Below are 20,826 nucleotides of genomic sequence, written 5' to 3'. Positions count from 1 at the left end.
CAGGAAGAAGGATTACTGGGAAGAGACGGGATTCACCTAACGAAGAGAGGGAAGAGTATCTTCGCAGACAGGCTGGCTAACCTAGTGAGGACGGCTTTAAACTAGGTTCGATGGGGGATGGAGACCTAAGCCCAAAGGTAAGTGGGGAAGTGGGACACCACAAGGAAGCAGAAGGAGGAGGATGCAGCAGGGGAGGCCTCCTGATCCATACTGAGAAAGTAGGGCAATCGGTTAGTTATCTCAAGTGCCTATACACAAATGCAAGAAGCCTGGGAAACAAGCAGGAGGAATTGGAAGTCCTGGCACAGTCAAGAAACTATGACATGATCGGAATAACTGAGACTTGGTGGAGTAACTCACACAACTGGAGCACTGTCCTGGATGGGTATAAACTGTTTAGGAAGGACAGGCAGGGGCAAAAGGGAGGAGGAGTTGCACTGTATGTAAGAGAGCAATATGATTGCTCTGAGCTCTAGTATGAAACTGGAAATAAGCCAGTTGAGAGTCTCTGGGTTAAGCTTAGAAGCAAGAACAATAAGAGTGATGTCATGGTGGGTGTCTGTTATAGACCACCAGACCAGGAGGATGAGGTAGATGAGGCTTTCTTTGGTCAACTAGGGAAAGTTTCCAGTTCACAGGACCTGATTCTCATGGGGGACTTCAATCACCCTGACATCTGCTGGAAGAGCAATACAGCAGAGCACAAACAATCCAGGAAGTTTTTGGAGAGTGTTGCAGACAACTTCCTGGTGCAAGTGGTGGAGCAACCAACTAGGGGCCATGCTTCTCTTGACCTGCTGCTCACAAACAGAGAAGATTTGGTAGGGGAAATAGAAGTGGGTGGCAACCTAGAGAGCAGTGACCTTGAGATGGTCGAGTTCAGGATCCTGACAAAAGGAAGAAAGGAGAACAGCAGGATACGGACCATGGACTTTAGAAAAGGAGACTTTGACTTCCTCAGGGAACTGATGGGCAGGATCCCCTGGGAGGCTAACATGAGGGGGGAAGGAATCCAAGAGAGCTGGCTCTATTTTAAAGAAACCTTATTGAGGGCACAGGAACAAACCATCCCGATGTGCAGAAAGAATAGCAAATATGGTAGGTGTCCAGCTTGGCTTAACAAAGAAGTCTTTGGTGAACTTAAACACAAAAAAGAAGCTTACAAAAAGTGGAAACTTGGTCAGATGACTAGGGAGGATTATAAAAATACTGCTTGAACGTGCAGGAATGAAATTAGGAAGGCCAAAGCACAATTGGAGTTGCAGCTAGCAAGGGACGTGAAGGGGAACAAGAAGGGTTTCTACAAGTATGTTACCAAGAAGAGGAAGGTTAGGGAAAGTGTGGGCCCCTTACAGAAGGGGGGAGGCAACCTTCACAGACAAGGTCAGCTCCCAGACTGCACTGGGCGGCACAGTATGGGAAGGAGGTGAACATCCCGCAGTGCTGAAGAAACAGGTCCAAGACTACTTAGAAAGATTGGACATACAGAAGTCCATGGGGCCAGATGCAATGCACCCGAGGGTGCTGAGGGAGTTGGCTGATGTGATTTCAGAGCCATTGGCTATTATCTTTGAAAGCTCGTGGCAACTGGGGGAGGTCCCTGATGACTGGAAAAAAGCAAATATAGTGCCCATCTTTAAGAAAGGGAGGAAAGAGGATCCAGGGAACTACAGACCGGTCAGCCTCACGTCAATCCCTGGAAAAATCATGGCGCAGGTCCTCAAGAAATCCATTTTAAGACACTTGGAAGAAAGGAAGGTGATCAGGAACAGTCAACATGGATTCAGCAAGGGAAAGTCATGCCTGACCAACCTGATTGCTTTCTATGAAGAGGTGACTGGCTCTGTGGATGTGGGGAAAGCGGTGGACGTGATATACCTTGACTTTAGCAAAGCTTTTGATACAGTCTCTCACAGTATTCTTATCAGCAAGTTAAAGAAGTATGGGTTGGATGAATGGACTATAAAATGGATCGAGAACTGGCTAGAGCATACGGCTCAACGAGAAGTGATCAATGGCTCCATGTCTAGCTGGCAGCCGGTCACAAGTGGAGTGCCCCAGGGGTCGGTCCTGGGGCCGGTTTTGTTCAACATCTTCATTAATGATCTGGAAGATGGGGTAGATTGCACCCTCAGCAAGTTTGCAGATGACACTAAGCTGGGGGGAGTGGTAGATACCCTGGAAGGTAGAGATAGGATACAGAAGGACCTAAACAAACTGGAGGATTGGGCCAAAAGAAATCTGATGAGGTTCAACAAGGACAAGTGCAGAGTCCTGCACTTAGGACGGAAGAATCCGATGCACAGCTACAGACTGGGAACCGACAAGCTAGGCATCAGTTCTGCAGAAAAGGACCTGAGGGTTACAGTGGATAAAAAGCTGGATATGAGCCAGCAGTGTGCCCTGGTTGCCAAGAAGGCTAATAGCATATTGGGCTGCATTAGTAGGAGCATTGCCAGCAGATCACGGGAAGTGATTATTCCCCTCTATTCGGCATTGGTGAGGCTGCATTTGGAGTATTGTGTCCAGTTTTGGGCCCCCCACTACAAAAAGGATGTGGACAAGTTGGAGAGAGTCCAGCGGAGGGCAACAAAAATGATTAGGGGGCTGGAGCACAAGACGTATGAGGAGAGGCTGAGGGAACTAGGCTTGTTTAGCCTGCAGAAGAGAAGAATGAGGGGGGATTGGATTAACTACCTGAAAGGGGGTTCCAGGGAGGATGGAGGTAGGCTGTTCTCAGTGGTGGCAGATGACAGAACAAGGAGCAACCGTCTCAAGTTTGGGGGGGGGGGGTCTAGGTTGGACATTAGGAAAAAGTTTTTCACTAGAAGGGTGGTGAAGCACTGGAATAGGTTACCTAGGGAGGTGGTGGAATCTCTATCTTTAGAGGTTTTTAAGCTGTGGCTTGACAAACCCTCGCTGGGATTATTTAACTGAGGTTAGTCCTGCTTTGAGCAGGGGGTTGGACTAGATGACCTCCTGAGGTCCCTTCCAACTCTATGATTCTATGACTTCTGGCAATGGTTGGTGCACTAATGGGTCCTTGGTCCTAGACAGTGCAAGTGGCATCTAATATGTTTTAGTGCCACCACATTGACCCATTGAGAGATTTGTGGATGACTCCGTGGCTGACAAGAAAGACAAACTTCGGGGAGCCACTAGTTGTTCTGATATTGGTGCCTCAGCTTGACATAACAATCAATAAAATTATATCAAAAAGCAGCTGTGCTGAACAACCAGCATCATATGAGGGAACACGTGATTCACGCATTGCTGCGGTCACACGACTTCCTTGGGAGAATGTTCAAAATGTTGGCAGATGGCATCTAAAAAGAAAACACAAGCCACCTGAAAGACTTGACTTGTAGCTGGACCTTGGGTTGTTCCCCCACAACCACTTCTGAAGTTGTTGCGCCCATCTCATTTCGGGGGGGGGGGGGGGGGGGGGATGACAGGACAGATGTGATGCATTTGAATGTATTGAACAGAATGTTGAATTGGTTCATGTGAATTTACGGTTATAGTTTCTTAAGCAATTGCTTATGTTGAATTTGCTGTTATATAGCGGTTACTACTACGTTTTGCTTCTTTCTCTATGCAGCACAGAGTCAGCCAGCCATCATGGCTCCAATTGTATTCACGGTCTGTGTGTATAATCAGGGATTTGTGCTACGTCCACAACACGCAGCAGTGCTGTTTGGAATGGCACACTCTATTGCAACACTTTCAGCTTTGATTCAATGGTCCTCCTTGCATTTTGATCAGTACCTAGAAGTACCCATTGTTCCTGATGTCGTCTTTGCCTTGACTACACTACAGCATAAGATGAAGGGGCAGATTCTCTGGTGCATCTGGCATCCGCTGAATGCAGTAGGGCTGTCAGAGACTTGGTTACAGCTGTCTGATTCTCTGTCCTTGCGCTAGTCCTGGTGCAGGTTAAATCAGCCTGTGGGCTGCTCTGAACTGGATAGGAGCAGAGAATCTTTTACAAAGTTTTTCATAAAGACCTAGGCATCTTTAACTTGTGCTTTCCTTGTGGGTAGGGATATATCAATGTGTGTGTGGGAGGGACAATTAACTCTGCCCACGCTCACATTTCTCAGGACCTTGCCTTTTTCCCTTTTGTGCACAGACTATGTGCTGAGCTTAGCATGTGTATTTGTGGTGTCAGAGCAGGGCTCTTTCCTTCTGCTGTATGTGGCTTTTCACTTCCCTGGCTGCCTCCTGTGCATCAGGGAGAATGTCTGGGATATACTCTGCATATGGCTGTTTAAAGAGAGAGAAAAACAGGAGGGGGAACATATGGGAAACAACTACTCCAATGTGAAGAAATTTGCTCCAGTCCTTGAGGAAATAACCACTGCTAACAAAAGCCAAGTGAATGACTTCAGTAGACAGTGTTCTGAAACAAAGATCTAAACTATTAATTTGTCTATCTGCATTTCTAAAGCATCCATCACTGAGGTATCTGGGCACCATATGAGAGAAAGATCCAGTTCTCCTTTTTATTTTGAGCCTCCTTTTCAAGTGGGATTAAGCGTGGTGGTTGCTTGCCAGGTCATGATGTTACGCCAGTATTGGGGAAAAGCCTGCTTCAAAAAATCAATGCTGGGCCTCAGAAGACTCAGCTTCATTCTGATCTTTGGTGATGAGCGTGTTTCATCCTGAGGGCTTTTGATGGCAAATGCTTTCCCAAGGGTCCCTGAATGTTTCTTGACTGTCCTCTGCCGTGTCTCTGTGAATCATAGCTGCCCTAGTGGGTTGAAGGGGATAGGCAATTTCTGAGACACCTTGACCCTTCCCTGAGGACTTTAAATATTCTAGCAGTAAAATATATCAGTATTCAAATCTTGGCTTATGAGAGTTGATGTTTGCTGACTGCCTGCAAGTGGAAGTAAGGAGTGCCATGTATTTGGTTGAAGAACAAAATGAACACATCTGGGACAACAATTTTTCTGCAACAATATAGAGATCAATACTAAACATCTGTGCTAGTTCTGTTTCTGTTCCCCAACCCCTCTCTGTTTCCATCGATGAAGTGTTTCTTACCAGCTGACTGTATCATTATAAAAAACAAAGGCCTGGTTTCATCTCAAGGCTCATGCTGGCTCAAATCATACTGAAATGCACACAGTCAAAAACTTGTGAAAAATAATGCTCCCAAGAGTTCTGTAAGTGATGTTAAAATAAGGGTGAAATGAACAAATATACTATAAATACAATCAGGTTAATATAGTGGCATTTAATAGTACTGACCTATCTCACAGGAGTGTTGTGAGCGTTAATTACTTCAGGTTAAAGTGTGTCTTTATGGCTTAGCCTTGCAACAACAGAGGACCGAAGGAGATCCTAGAAGCACACTGCATGTGGGGCGCGAGGGGCCACAACAACTAGAATGGCCCTTACTTCAACCTTTTACATCAGGGTGGCCAAACAGTGGCTCGTGAGCCGCATGCGGCTCTTTTACAGTTCAAGTGCAGCTCACAGAGCCCCTATGCCACCCCATTCTCCACCTGCCAGACTGTGGCAGGGTGGTGGGGCTACAGGATTCTGCCCAGTGGAGATGGGGAGTTTAGGTGAGTTGGCAAGTTTGGCCACTCCTGTTTTACACGGTGCAGCAACTCACTACCCTACCAGGGCCGCTCCACTGGCTGATTTAGAAGTGGGAGAAGCTATGGTCCTGTCCCCATTCCAATTGTCTCCATCCCCTTAGGGGAGGCTGGCACCCCACCAATAACAGCCTCAAAGTCGACTTTGAGCATCCTGAATAAAAAGCCTGTGGACTGCATGCACCTGGCTCAGGAACATAAGCAGGCAGTAAGGAAAGGCCTTTTTTGGACTCTCTCTCTCTCGCAAGACCAGATGCAACCTGATTTAATGTCTGAAAAATATTTTGAGATGGAAAGTGCTACATAAAACCTTATGTAGCGGAAAGGAAAAGAGAACCCATGAAACTTGTGAAGAAAATGGGATATAAGTCAGCTGGGCAGCAGATGAAAACCTAAAAGTCCACTTTTCTATTATTTTATTGGTTCCTGAGGTACTAACAAGAACTGAACCAGTTCTTCAAAGTTCACATCAAAGCAGGAGCGTGAATTTTTACAATATTAAAACTACAGGCACATAGTGCCTGTAGTTTGAAATGATTTGGGTTCAAATGAGTACAGTTTTTCCCAGGTATTAGCTTCTTTGTGAAGCCATAGGCAAGGGTACAGGTTTGATTGGTTCAGGTGCATTCACACAGGTTCACCAAAACCAGAAGTGGGAGAAGTAGTCATGTGACTTGATCCATGTAACATGCCCCACTGAATACAATTCTATTATGATGATGATTTATGTTATTTCTGTGGAACCAATTAGATCATATAAAATTAGATTAGAGAGTTTTAAAGGCTCTAGGAAGCAGAAATCTCAGAATGCTGACAAATACCCAGATAGAACAAAAAAGAATTCACACATCCAGTTTTAATTCCAAGTTTTTAGATTTGGGAAAATATCATATTAACACTAGTGCAGGTTCATAAGTTGAAACTTGGGCCACAGCTTATCTTGAATCTCTTTGAGGTTTGTATCAAATGCTTAGTTGAGCTCTGATGTTAATTTCATTATGGGATGAAACAGATTACAAAAAAGGCAAATCATTGGTTACAATCCCATGCATCATGTCAAACACTTCTTATCAGGGCTGTTACATTTATTAAAATGTTTGCTGTTCTAATTTTAAGTGCTGAAGGTAAATTAGTCAGTCCCCTGAATAACACAGCTAGCATCCATAAAAAGAGTTGCTCTTGTCTGCTCTGGATCGTTAAACTGTATATTCTATTATTAGAATCATTGGTTTTTAAAATCTATCAACTTTATGCTTGTCTAAAGCACCCAATAAATAAGGGACAGATCCTGGTTCATTTTATGGACACTTTGTGCCACCCCAGTGGTGCAAAGAAGCCATAAAGCTACTTTAAGTGGGTGACTTATGATTCGCCAGCATAGAGTATCCCAAGCTGCTGTACAGCCAGTTTCAACAGCTCTGTAAAACACCCTGTCAGCTCCATTGACTTAGGAGGTGTACTGGACGGGAATGGGCATGACTGGAGCACTGTTGTGCTCCGATCTGCTGCGGTACCCCCTTTTCTGGGGGCCATAAGATAGAGCATCATAATGACTGCTCTAAATTACTCTGGAGTGCAAACTGGCTACTGGCAGATCCTGGCTCTGGAGAGCACAAAGGTGGCATAGAACCCCAAAGGTATAGCACAATTCAGCCAGCCCCAGAGATAGGGGACTAATACTGTAACAGAGAAAATAAATGCACAACAGTGGAAGAATACAGAGGAGCTAGTAGCTTTCCCCTGATGTGTCTTTTTCCAAATCAAAGCTTTAAGCTTTGTTTTGCATTCAGTATGAAATATCACAGGAATGCCTTCATTTAGAGCTGCTCCGTTACATTCTAATCCAGCTCGTGGGATCAGTGCATTAAATTCTTCACAGTGTAATGAGGTAATTATTATTTGAACCTCTGGAAAGTGATTCAAATTATATCATCATGCGCCAGCTGATTAGACAAAACAGAAATAAAAAATTTGAAAAAGCTGAGGATGCTGAATGGACCTTTTTTTTCCTTTAGTGTGAACGCAGAAACATGGATGCTAATCAAGTCTTTAATTCATGGTTCCTTTAGGGTAGATTTCACTCAAGTAAGCGTGTTTTTTTTTTTTTTTTAAACATGACAGGCTCAGTTTCCAGCAGATCTTCGCTAAATCCACCTTATCCCAGACTACAGTTAGCAACAATACTGCTCTACTTACATTCCAGTCTATGGTAACAAAGAACAGGTGCCGTTTAATTTCTTCAACTCCATCAAGGCCAGCACCTGCAAAGACAACAACAAGAAAGAGCCAAAATAAAGCCAAGCTGCGAGGAACATGCTGTATTCTGTAAAACCACTACCAACATATCCCTTCCCCTTGAAAAAATTTAGAAATGTCAGAAATTGTATAAACCATTACAAATATGTACAAGGACATTTTGTTAATGCAATCATCACAGCCAAGAAAGAAAAACACTTGAGTATGTTGAACATGAGAGTTTTATAGCAGGTTTGTGTCAGGTCTGCATGGCCAGTCTCTCATGCTTCATATTAGATAAGGAATTGGAATCATGGAAATGTAGGGCTAGAAAAGACTTTAAAAGGTCATCTAATCCACCCCCCTCCTCCAAACAGTCTCACACTGAGATAGGACCAAATATGCCTAGACCATCTCTGACAGGTGTTTTCTCTAACCTGTTCTTAAAAACTGCCAATGATGGTGTAAAATTTTGGGGTTCAACCTAGACCAATGAGATATGTCACTGTCTGCCCTGTAACCCTGTCCTGGGTGCCTTAATGCTCAGATGCTGTGGCTTACAGCTCAGGAACCAACAGCCAGCAGACAAGCATGCAGTTCCCTCTGTGTGCTGTGAAGCCCTGGTTCAGCACTTTGACCCCGGAAGCCTGCCTACAAGATAACAGCCAGATGCAGTCTCCACCAGCCTTGAATACTACTTGAAGAGTGACCCCAACACACTCCCTGTTCTCAAATTTCCCCAAACCATCTGCCCTGGAGTGTTCAGTCCTCTCCTGGAACACTCAGAGAAGTAATAAGGTTCGTTGGTCCTTTGAAGAGACAAAAACACAGTTTATTATTTTAACTGGAGTTAACAATCACTTCAATTCAACACAGCACTGGATTGGTTTAGTTTAAAAGAGAGATACGTTTATTAACAAAAAGAAATAGGCTTTAAGTGAGTTGGTCTACAAGGGATAAAAACAAAAATGGTTACAAGCAAATAAAAGTAAAAATATGCTTTCTAATGTCTAAGACCTAACTTAACAAGCTGCAGTCTTTGTTCAAGTTAAATTGCTTACTGATTTTTCTTTTTTCCAGCCAAGTCTGAGTTTTTCTGTCAGGACCAAATGTGGCTATTTTCCCATATATCGCTCAGAGTTCACTGACTCTGTTTTAAAAGGTAGGATGATCTCATGCTATTCCTTCCTTTCTGTGGACTTCCAATCCCTCTGCTGATTTGTATGTAGATGAGACTTTCATTGTTTGGATTCCACAATGTTACCTTCCCTCCCATCTGGGGGAAAACCTGTTTCTCCCTGTGTTTGGTTGCAGACTTTAAAGGATATCACCACTGAGTATCCATAATTCCTCATATAGTGTTAATACATACATTTCACAATGATATTAATCACCAGAATGTTACTTGCTTTTATAAAAGACGTTACTCAATACACTTTTATATTATAGTAATATTGTGTACAATCAGTTGATACTCATCATTTGAGGTTCAGGCTCCCCCCTCCGAGAAGTTACTGCCCTTATTCTCTAGATTGATAGCTTTGTTTATCTTTTAGTTAATGAACCATCATTGTCTCTGATGACCAGGCTGGTCAGACAAATGAATACACATTCCTCTGTCTAAGGGAGACTGGGTTCATGCACTGCTTGCCAAATCCATTTTAAGAACACATTTCTAGCACATATCCATCACTCTTTGTACACAGCCCATACATACATGCAAAAGAATATGGTCAGTGAGTTATAAGTTTTCCAGTGATCTCTCACATGACACTTTTTGCACATATACTATGATAAGTGTGTTAGATGTAGTGAATATGTCAGGCCTGATGAGTTGCTGACCCAAAGTAATGAACCATCAGTGGACCTGTGTGTCACACCTCCCCCCTGACATTGACACAGTAGGATTAGCTACTGGCTACTCCGTAGGTATTGGTTCAAAGTTCCCCATAATCCATAAACTAAGGAGCACTTTTTACCCTCCTTAACATCCATAATCCCCCAGTGGTTGCTTCACACCCATCTGAGTCACCCAGACTAGTGAAGAGTTTGGTCACCACAAGGTGTGAAACCAGCTCTCTTACCAGCCTGAGACTGCCCTCAGCAGAGAACAGGCCCACAGCTATTTACCTAGCTGTGCCAGGGTCCCATCACTTCTAGCAAATCCTGGGCCCCAACCCCCTTTAGCTTTGCCACCCAACGCTGACTCAGTTTTCCCAGTCAGGCTTTACCCCCTCAACCACTGAGTCTAGCTATAATGTGCTTGTACCTGAGCCCTTGGGCTCAATCCAGTTACCTCATTACAGAAAACAAACATCAAGAACACATACTTCCTTGTATTTCCACAGTCACAATGCTGGAATAAACTTTAGTGTCCATAATGACTCAGGCTACAGCCAGGGCAGTGGGATTCATCATATCCACATCTGATTGCCTGCTAGCTCCTAATTTGGCACACCTTTATGTCCTTCCTCCTGGGTCCCATGGCATGAATTGCCCCTCCTCTTCTCTTTGAGCTGCTTGCATTTGTCCTGGTCAGGAAACTTCTGTTGCTCCATCTCTGTCTCCTTACCCTGACACCTGGCCTCCAGCTTTGTCTGACTCTCCTCCACTCGCGGCCTTTTCCACTACAACCTCCACAGCTCTGGCCCTCTTGCCATTGTGGGATCATCTGAGGAACCCTCTGCTTGGTCTCCTGTAGGAAAAAAAGGGACCCCTCCCCAAGTTTGGTGTAGGTGCCCCATCTTGCCTTCTGGCATTTGAGTGCAGCAGGGCCACTGACTCTCATTTCTTCTGATCAGCTGCTGACAGACCTCACTGTGCATGCAGCTCTTCTAGCTGCTTCTTGGTGAGCTCAGTCTCTGTTTCTTTCCTCCTCCTGCTTCCCCTACTGCTTACTCATCTTTACACCTTCCTTCAGGGCTGGCCCTAGACCAAATGGCGCCTCTGGCGAGGGCCGTCTTTGGTGTCCCCCTCCGTTTGTTAAACTTTTGAACACTTTATTTTATTGCACGCTATAAACATTCTAGTTTTCCTTTTGTCGCTAACAATAAAAACAACACCCCCACTCCGGAGGCCCCCAAGCCCGGCACCTCAGGCGGTCGCCTGGCTTGCCTGCCCCTAAGTCCAGCCCTGCCTTCCTTTGCTCTATGCCCCTTACCTGAACGAAACAAACGGAAAATAATAAAACTGCAAGCTTTCTTTAACATTTCCCAGTCTCTTTACTTGAGAATCACTTGAAACTATTTTACCATTGCTGGAAGCTTGAACCTCAGTTAACCAGCAAATTGCATATAAATCCTGGCTCAACTATGCAAGTGGGCCTCTGTGTCACACATGGGCATTCCACAACCTCCCTTGGCAACCTACTCCAGTATTAGCTATCCTTATAGTTAGAAAGCTTTTCCCAATATCTAACCTAAATCTCCCTTGCTGCAGATTAAGCCCATTACTTCTTGTTCTACCTTTAGTGAACATGGAGAACAATTGATCATCATCTTTTTTTGACAACAGCTCATATAAAAGCCCATCTTTTTTTTATAACCTCTGAAAACTTATCAGGTCCCTCCTCAAATATTCTTCTCTCAAGACTAAATGTGCCCAGTTTTTGTAACCTTTTTTCATAGGTCAGGTTTTCTAAACCTTTTATCACTTTTGTTGCTCTCTAATTTGTCCACATCTTTCTTAAAGCATGGTACCCACAACTGGATGCAGTACTTCACCTGAGAACTTATCAGTGCTGAGTACAATAATGAACTTCTTTGTCTTACATACAATACTCCTGTTAATACACTCCAGAATATTATTAGCCTTTTTGCAGCAGCATTATGCTGTTGTCTCATTTCAATGTGATCCACTATAACCCCCAGATCCTTTTCAGCAGTACTACCGCCTAGTCAGTTATTCCCATTTTGTATTTGTTCATTTGGAGGTTTTTTCCTTCCTAAGTGTAGTACTTTGCATTTGTCTTTATTGAATTTCATCTGGTTGATTTCAGACCAGTTCTCTAATTTGTTAAGGTCATTTTGAATTCGAATCCTGTCCTCCAAAGTGCTCCCAACTTTCTCAGCTTGTTGTCATCTGCAGATGCTATAGGCATATTCTCCAGTCCATTATCCAAGTCATTAGTGAAAACGCTAAATAGTACTGGACCAAGGACTGACCCCTGTGCGACCCCACTAGATATGTCCTCTGAGTTGTGCACCCACTTTATGGTAATCTTATGCAGGCCACATCTTATACAGGCCTTAGTTTGCTTATGAGACTGTCATGTGGGACTGTGTCAAAGGCCTTGCTGAAAATCAAGATATATCATGTCTACAGTTTCCCTCCTATCCACTAGGCCCATAACTCTGTGAAATGAGGAAATGAGGCTGGTTTGGCATGATTTGTTCTTGACAAATCCATGGTGGCTATTCCTTGTAACCTTATTGTCCTCTAAGTGCTTGCAAACTGATTGTTTAATAATATGTTCCAGTATCTTTGCAGGTATCAAAGTTAGGCTGACTGGTCTATAATTTCCCAGGTCCTCTTTGTTGCCTGTTTTAAAGATAGGTACTCTGTTTACCCTTCTCCAATCCTCTTGGACCTCACCTGTTCTCCATGAACTCACAAAGATAATTGATAATTGTTTTGATATTGCCTCAGCTAGTCCCTTAAGTACCCTAGGGTGAATTTCATGAGGCCCTGCCAACTTGAATATATCTAACTTATCTAAATATTCTTTAACCCATTCTTTCCCTATTCTGGCTTGTGTTTCCTCCTCTTTGTTGTTAATATTAACTGTGTTAGGCATCTGGTCACAATTATCCTTTTTAGTGAAGTGAAATAGGCTCTATATCAACCAGCAACACATGACAGATGTTAGCACATTGCTTAATGCACTACTGGAAGGCACCCAGATATTACAGTGATGACTGCGGTCTAAGATCCTGTATAGAAAAGAGAGAATAGAACAAAACCAGGCAGAACTAGGAGTCCAGAGGGCTTTGTGACACTAGGGCAATGGTATTACTGCAACGTAGCACTTACAGATATTTATTTGCAAAATCTAAGTTTTATTATCTCCAGTTTACAGATGGGGAAATTGTGGTGCAGATAGTTTAGGCTCAAATTTACACAAAGCATCAGCTGATTCTGGGTACCTCAGAGCTTTGGGTGCCTATTTTGGGACACTTCATTCTCATTTGTATTGGTCCCAAACACACCAAATTTTGTAGATACTTTTTGTTCACTGACAACTTTACTACATTTCTTATGTATTCTATTGAATATTTAGCAAAACTCTTTGGGTTTGATGGCACATATTTAATTCTTTTATTACTTTTGCTTTATGTCTTCATTTAACACCTTGTTTCTTCCTTTCAGCAGATTTAGTTTACCAGCTTGAGGAAAATCAGCAGGTGTTCAGTAATAATTAAACAACCAGCAGATTTGACTGAGTGTGCCATATGATTAGCTGATTTGTTTTTATTAATAGCATCTTTCATTCTCCGATGGGGGAAAACAACACCTGGAGATGAAGATTCTGCATTACAATTTTTGAACCAGTTCCTGTTAGGTACTGAGCATCTCCAGATGTGTTGAGCACTTTAGTTCCCACTAACTTTATTGGGAACTGAGGGCACTAAGTATCTTGCTGTAGGTGCTCAGCACCTCAGGGGACTGGGCCTTTTATTTGCAATACTTGTACTTCCCGAAGATCAACATAAAAAGCAGTTTTGTAAAAGGTCTTGTCAACTCAAGCTTTTGTCAAATGTGACATCTGCTTTCCGTGCACACAAGACATTATTAGTGTTTGCCAAAGTGCACTGATCAGGAATGGCATTCTACAGCCTGTTTAACATTTGCTCATGACGAGGTATTAAAAACAAATATTGCTTGCATATTACATGCAGGGTTGTCAGCGGTGTACATGGGGAAGCTGACCCAGTAGGGGTGTTTATAGTTTTGATTTGTTCCTCCTGATATTCTGAACAGAACCGGCCTGCAGAAATCAGTAAAAGCACAACCATGGCCAGCTACAAACCTTGTTCCATGGCTTTTTTATTAGGAATTTTCAATCCTCACCCAAGTTCAAGGCACAGTCCAGATTACCTACTAAACATATATAGCAGGCCTGCTTCTGATTTCACTGACATAGTATAGATAAGTGGTAACTCCACTGAAGACAACAGAGTTATACTAGTGTAAACTCAGCATCAGAAGGAGTATCAGAACTAGCAAATGTGCTTAGAAGAAATAAGTGAAAAATACATTTTGTGTTCAAAGATGAAAACTGGTAACTTCATAATGTGTAACAATCTTCTTCATTACATAACAGCAAACTCTTAGAGCCGCTTAGATCTCACTTAAGTGAATGGAAAAAATCCCATGTTTTCAAAGGATCCAGTTATGGCCCTTAGTATGTGGCCAGCTGGTAACATTCCCTAGGATGGGCATGACAGATGCTTCTCTGCTCCTGCAGTTCCAGCCCCATTCCTCTACAGTTCCCCCTGCTGTTGTTTTAGGAACATTTCCCTATTGTGTGACAGGAATGACCCATCTTTCTGAAAGGGATTGTGATATCACTATAAGTCTATCATCAACCCTTTTCCTCTTCAGTGGCATATATGAACACCATAGTCTCATTTCTTTAAATGACTTAACATAAATTTAAACATTTTGAGTGTCTATAATTTTTCCAATAAGATTGTAAAATTGAAGAAGACAAATGAAGATAATAAGCCAACTGCTTCTGTTATAGGAGGGTTACTATGTACAGCAAAGAAACATATCACGCCATTTACATGGACTGCATGAGCCTCATGTGCACAAGAGTGGAAATTTCTGAATAGCAGTGTCTGTTTAGCTTGTGCCTTCTCATGCTCCTGTGAGGCCACAAAGGAGAGAGTCCCCCCCGTCTCTCAGATCTCTGACTATCCGAAGTCTGTGTTAGTCGAGGACTCTGAAAGTGAGGACGAAGTGCTGTTTGTGAGATCCACAATGACTACAATGTCTTGAAGGACCACAGTTACTGTAGAGTGACCATTCTTTCTCCTTTGAGTATGTGTCACTGTGGATCCTGCTGTCAGCGATTAGCATCCCCGCAGGATGGTGGGAGTGAAGACTTTCAGTTGTCTCAGTCGAACAGCGATTGGAGTACTGTTTCCCTGAACTCGGTGGCTGCCCCAGCAGTGAAATCAAGATGGGAAAGTTTCTGAAGCAGGTGACAGAGGCAGCTTGTGTGGTGGTGGAGTAAGCCTGGATATTCACTGGGAGAGGCTTGCCAGTCAGCTGATAACAGGTGGAAACGCATTACATGGTCCACTTGGAAATTCATTGTGATGAGATGGTTTCTCCTTTGGACAAACCAGAAATGTCCACAAAATTGCAGTAAGTCAAATTAAACTTTGGCTTGGTCCCATTATGGTAATACAGCAGAGCTCAGGATATGTCTAAAGTGTGCTGTTTCTTCTCTCCCATTGGTTAGCGTGGCTTTGGGAAGAATTGATTGATTTTAGAGGATAGTGTAGGACCACCCTGGGGATGAAATTGGGGTGTCGCCACCTTCTCCATATGAAAAACTGCAGTCCAGCCATGAGAGCCTAGTGTTCACTGACTCTGCAAGCCAGGTAATGGCCACCACACAGATCCTCTTGATGGCAAGGGGGTGCATGGAGTATTCTGTTCCTGGTTCAAAGGAAGGGTCCATATGCTTCAGAAGGATAACAGTGAGGTCTCATGAGGGAGTCAGGTCCTTAAATGGAGGGCTAATATGAAGGAGGCCCTGAAAGAATTTCGGCATTGTTGGGTGTGAAGATTGAGTGTGACTCTACTAGGGTATGACACACTGATAATGCTGCAAAGTGGACTTTGAGAGAATTAAATGACAGTTTTGCCTGTTTTCAGGAACAGCAGAGTCCAGGATCTTCAGGATTGCTGCCTCATCTGGGTCCAAACCATTTTGGGCTGCTCATATAGAAAATCTTTTCCACTTTGAGGCATAAGTCTTCCTGGTGGAGGAGTTTCTGCTTTGTATGAGAATCTTTTGAACCTGCAGAGAGCCGTGTCAGTCAGTATTGCTCAAACAGCCAATACCCAAGTCATCAGGTGTAACAACTGCCGGTCTGGCTGCTGGCCTTGATTCTGTGGTATGTCCAGGCAGGCTGAGAGGTGAATGGGATGTCATGGTGCCATCTGTAGCAGGACTGACAGTTAAAATTGTCTTGGCCAGTAAGGGTCAATCAGGATGACTGTAGCCTTGTCCCTTCTAATCTTGGACATTATCTGGGGAATTGGTGGCAAGGCATATGAGAGTCCTCCACCTCTCTGCAAAAGAAAGGGATCTGGCAATAAACCCAGGCTCACGCCTCCTTTGGAACAGAAATTCATGCATTTGACATTGTCCTCTGTGGTGAACAAGTCTATTATGGTGGTCCTGCAGTGACAGAATATGAGGTCTATGATGAATTCCTCCAGTGACCCCTTGCGGTTGGTCACTGTGTGACAGCTTAAGAAGTCTGCCAGGCCATTGCTGATCCCTCAGAGGTTTAGACCCAGTGGGATTATTCTGCATTGATGTCACCACTTCAGTAACCTGATCATTTATTGGCAGAAGAGGAGATGGTCGGGCTCTTCCTTATTTGTTTATATAGTGCATCACCTACATGTTGTTAATTAGGATTTGCACTGCGGCGTTCCACAGAACTGGCAGGAATGCTATGAAAGCCAGTCTGATGTCCCTGCATATGTAGATGGTTCATCTGGGCACCCTGGCCCACTGAAGCATCTGTGATCAGTGTGAGTTGGGGAGGGGATAGCGAATGGGACTAGAGGTGGCAATGCCTGTGCCAGTGCCATCACCAATTTCTTTCTTAGCACCATATTTTCTGCACCAGTCTTCAATGTAGCCTATCTGCTGGACAGAGCCCTGGGTAATGATGGGTTGTCCCCAAGCAGGATCTCATGGTCTGACGAGATTCTCATGAATTGTTTCAGAAGATGGAGTTTAAGCCCCAGTTCCCCTAAACAGAAGAGGCACCTACTGTGTCCATCTTTTATGGGGATTAGTCCATAGCAGGATGGATAGGGTTTGAAGCCTGCAGGTTCAGGTCTGCAATGTTAAGTAGCCCTCGGTGGAAAGGTGTGTACAGTGGGATCTAGTTGTTGATACTCAGACAAGACGGGTTAATATGCTCACAATGGTCAAAGACGAAGTCAATCAAAGGAGTTCTGAAGAAATTCAGAAGTTTAGCCAAACCTAAGAGCTAGTAGATTGGACTCTTGCCAGATTCTTTCTCGCTGCAATGAGCGATATGAGGGAACTGAGAGAGGATTGCAGCTGTTTCAACCTGTACACCTTTGCATGGGAGCACGAGGATAGGGTGCAAGTCCAGCCCCAACAGACACTGCTACTTAGACATGTCCAGTCTCATGCACAAGGCGCATGAACACATACAGTGTCTCCACGCTGACACATCTTTGAAAGAATGTTCATTTTTGTACATTAGTCTTGGTATAGCTAGCACAGCACTAAAAGGTCATTCAGCAGCACAAGGACACTGATATCAAGACAGAAACTTCAATTTTCAGCACAAGAATATTATTAGAAATGGCAAGAACCACTGGTCAGCCAGATGGTGATGTAATTGAGTTGCCAAACATCTTGCTAACAACTGTCTGTCAGAATGCTAATACTGTGACTGCTACATGTGGGATCAAATATTCTGTGTAGTAGCCCCTCCATAACACCACCTCGAGCGACTGAACAACTAAGTATGAAAGCCGGAGGCAAAAATCTCTCCTGCACCACTTACTTTTTACACATCCCGGAACAAGCCATTTGCTAAATTTAGCTTTGCTCTCCTACCCCTATTACCAATCGAAAAAGTCTAAGCAGCATAAATAGTTACAGGAGATAACAGTATCATAGTTTTCAAAAGTTTCCCAGTATTTACACTATTCTGTGTCTCATTCTCCAAAAGGAAAGTAATTAATTAGCTGTCAAAAACCCCCTGGGTACAGATGTCAGCCAACTGTACATTTAACGAGGACCAATTAGTTATTTTTTTCCTGTGACAGACCTTACAGACGACAAAGATCGACTATTATTCTTTTCCCTGAGGTCTTTTCTTCATAGTTACCTAAAGTTTCTAGAGTAATCATCCCATCAAACAACAGTGATACAACAGGGCATAAACAGAAGATCTAAATGATGTGACTGATTGCTGGAGAAGAATACCTTAAGGTTAGTATATATTATAAATATACAGTAAAACCTTCCCTTATTTCTGAAGAGGAGAAGTTATTCTAGAGTAAAATCACTTTTGTTCTTGAATAGAGTATCCACATGGAGAATTATGCCAGAAAAGCTATAAAGAAATAGTTGTTCCTTTATAGCTATGCTGGGAAATTTTCTTGTGTAGACAAGCCCATAATTTCCTACTTAGTATTCCGTTACTCCAGGGTGAAGTAATCTGTGCCCTCACTTTATCAGGCATATATTACTTTCTCCTTGGCTTAAACCTAAACCCTGAATATGTTCAAAGGTTTGTGTAACACTATTTTTTGCAGTACTGTGCAGTATGGTCTGCATTTTATTAGTGGCTTATGGTCTTATGGGTATTAAATTGATAGTGCAATCTTTATTGAGTCAATCAAATTAATATTTCAGAAATGGGAAAGAAATCATATATATTTGGAAAACAATTTCAATTTTTTCTTAGTGACATCGTCTGGTGGAATTTTAGAATCATGGGCTATGAAACTTCTCTTTGTTATCCCCCTTTTTCCTTCCCTAAGTCTCACATCTGAGAGCTATACCTAATTTTATATTGCGATATCACTTAATAGTGGAAATTTGATAATAACAGTGGTAAACAACAGTGTGCTGGAGCTTTAAAATATCTTCATTGCAGTGAACAACAGCTACTTCACTAATCCATCACTTCGCTAATTTGTCAATGCTAGCAGCAGTCTTTCCTATTAATCAATTATAAGTAATTTCCAGAAGACTATATGTGGCAGAACCTAGGCCAGCTTTGGATTCAGCAACAGCAACACAGAGAATTTTAAAATCATTCAATACTTGGAAAAGGAGAATGAATGGAGGATGACTGTAGTGAAGAAAAATGGACAAGAGAGATTTAGGAGGTGTAAGGTGGCAAGAAAGTTGGAGGCAGGAGAGAAGAGAGGAATTGGGAGAGCAGAGCAGGAGATACATCTTGTTGCAACTATTTTTTTTTCCTTGCACTCCTCTACTTTAGAAAGCACGTCATTCTTTTATTCACTCAGAACAGAATAAGAGACTAGAAAGCTGGAAGGAATCTACAATAGTTTTACAGACCGAGGTAACATTTTAAAACAACAACATTATACTATGACTTTGATGTCCTCAATTTGCTGTGGTTACTCTTGATTTTTACTGCAAAATCTTTAGGGAATACATTTTGAAAGGAACCACCTGCTAAAACATGATTGCACACACTAAGTCTCCTACGTCACCGTCCAGCTCCCAAAATACCATCAATTTCCTAATGGAACTTGTGAGTATAGGCAGAGATGGCTTTACATAACTAAATCAAAAATGTCCTGTGTGCTTCTTAAAACATAACTGGGTGCAATAATGAAAGAAAAATAAAAAAAATCTTTGTGATAAAGCAGACAATTCATTTTAGGATGCTAAAGAGGGGGGGCCCTTTATTCAAAATGCTCCCATTAAATCAAATGAGATGGCACAGAAATGTAATTAGAGTAGCTTTTTAAGAAGAATTCTCCCCCCCACCCCGCCCACGAGATGAGGAGCAGAATTATTGATGGTTCATTAAAAATACCTGACTGCATTCTCATTTTCCTATATTACTATCTGCAGGAGTTATCTTATGCAATTTATAAAGGTTGATGATTTATTTCCCCTCTTCACTGAAGAAATAAATCACAAATTAATCTCATGCTTTGGATTCTAATACTATGCTTGATTTCCTTGCTACTGTCTTTAGTAATGCTTGTGTTTTACTGCATTATGAATATAAATGTACATGTAATGAAGAGGATAAATACCAATTAAAATGCATCGAGGGAAATTATCACCACCATATTGTACAGAAATCAAATGAGCATCCATACCTAATCTGTTGGATGGGTTCCTTTTGAAAAGGGCTCTCAGCAAACTCTGGGCTTCTATGCTCAAAAACTGAGGCATTCCTAGCTTGGCTCTGAAAGAACAGAACACTTGAAAAGAAAAAAATATTTTTCAAAACATTTCAAATTCACACCTGCATTTTATAACTGAAATTAATTGGGACATGCAGACATCCATACACATTGACTACCAAAGATATAAATACTTAGACAGATTAGATAGATTACAAATGGAGGGGTCGGTCCTGCACGCAATGAGGTTAAAGAAAGTTTTTCCATTAATGTAACTGGGAGCCTGACCTGAAACACACAACACTTATACTTAAGGTTGCTCAAGGGTTACTGATCCTAAGGGGTCATTTTCAGCTACCTACAATCTTTTTCCAGTTTTACCTTTCTGGATTAAATTTGACAGGTTTGTTCTCAATCCAAGAGCAAACTTTTTGGAAAGTTTGATCCAAAATGGTCTAGACATTTTCAAGAATGAAGAGAGTAATAATAAAATACACATTCTGCATTATTTAAAATTGGAACTGGTTTTTAATAGCTCTGGTGCTTCAGTGGCACATGATAGAAATAAGAAATTTGGCAGGGACTGTGGCTTCTGTCTTGCAAACACTTATGCATGTGCTCAGCATTAAATCAATGTCCGGTTTGCAAAAGAAAGGACTCGAAAGTCAGAAAAGACATAGTGCAGGTTATCTGTATAACTTTAACTCTGTACCCTTTTATATATACACATTATAATACAGTCTTTTATTATATGACCCCATCTATTTTTTTCTGCAAGGCCCACTCCGTGCACTGCTCATAGACCAGTATTACATAATTTCTGGTCATTTCCGCAGGGTGAAATTTTCAA

At 42.5% G+C, this 20,826-nt stretch overlaps 1 protein-coding gene across 2 annotated transcripts in view; it reads right to left on the bottom strand.

The window, feature by feature from the left end:
- LOC137145253 (ribosomal protein S6 kinase alpha-2) overlaps positions 1–20,826 on the bottom strand; it is a 366,242-nt gene that overhangs the window by 58,303 nt on the left and 287,113 nt on the right. For both annotated transcript variants that reach the window (XM_067535976.1, XM_067535978.1), the window contains exons 10-11: positions 19,950–20,038; positions 7,806–7,870 (exon numbers count right to left, since the gene is read on the bottom strand). In XM_067535976.1, the coding sequence (XP_067392077.1) occupies positions 7,806–7,870; positions 19,950–20,038 (154 nt within the window). The remainder of the gene's footprint in view (positions 1–7,805; positions 7,871–19,949; positions 20,039–20,826) is intronic.

Source organism: Emydura macquarii, unplaced genomic scaffold, assembly GCF_026122565.2.
Source record: "Emydura macquarii macquarii isolate MOO-44397 ecotype Brisbane River unplaced genomic scaffold, CSIRO-AGI_Emac_v2 contig_3517, whole genome shotgun sequence".
NCBI classification, from domain to species: Eukaryota; Metazoa; Chordata; order Testudines; family Chelidae; genus Emydura; species Emydura macquarii.
Note: the sequence above shows the minus strand (reverse complement) of the source record. Positions and strands in the feature narration are given on the sequence as shown.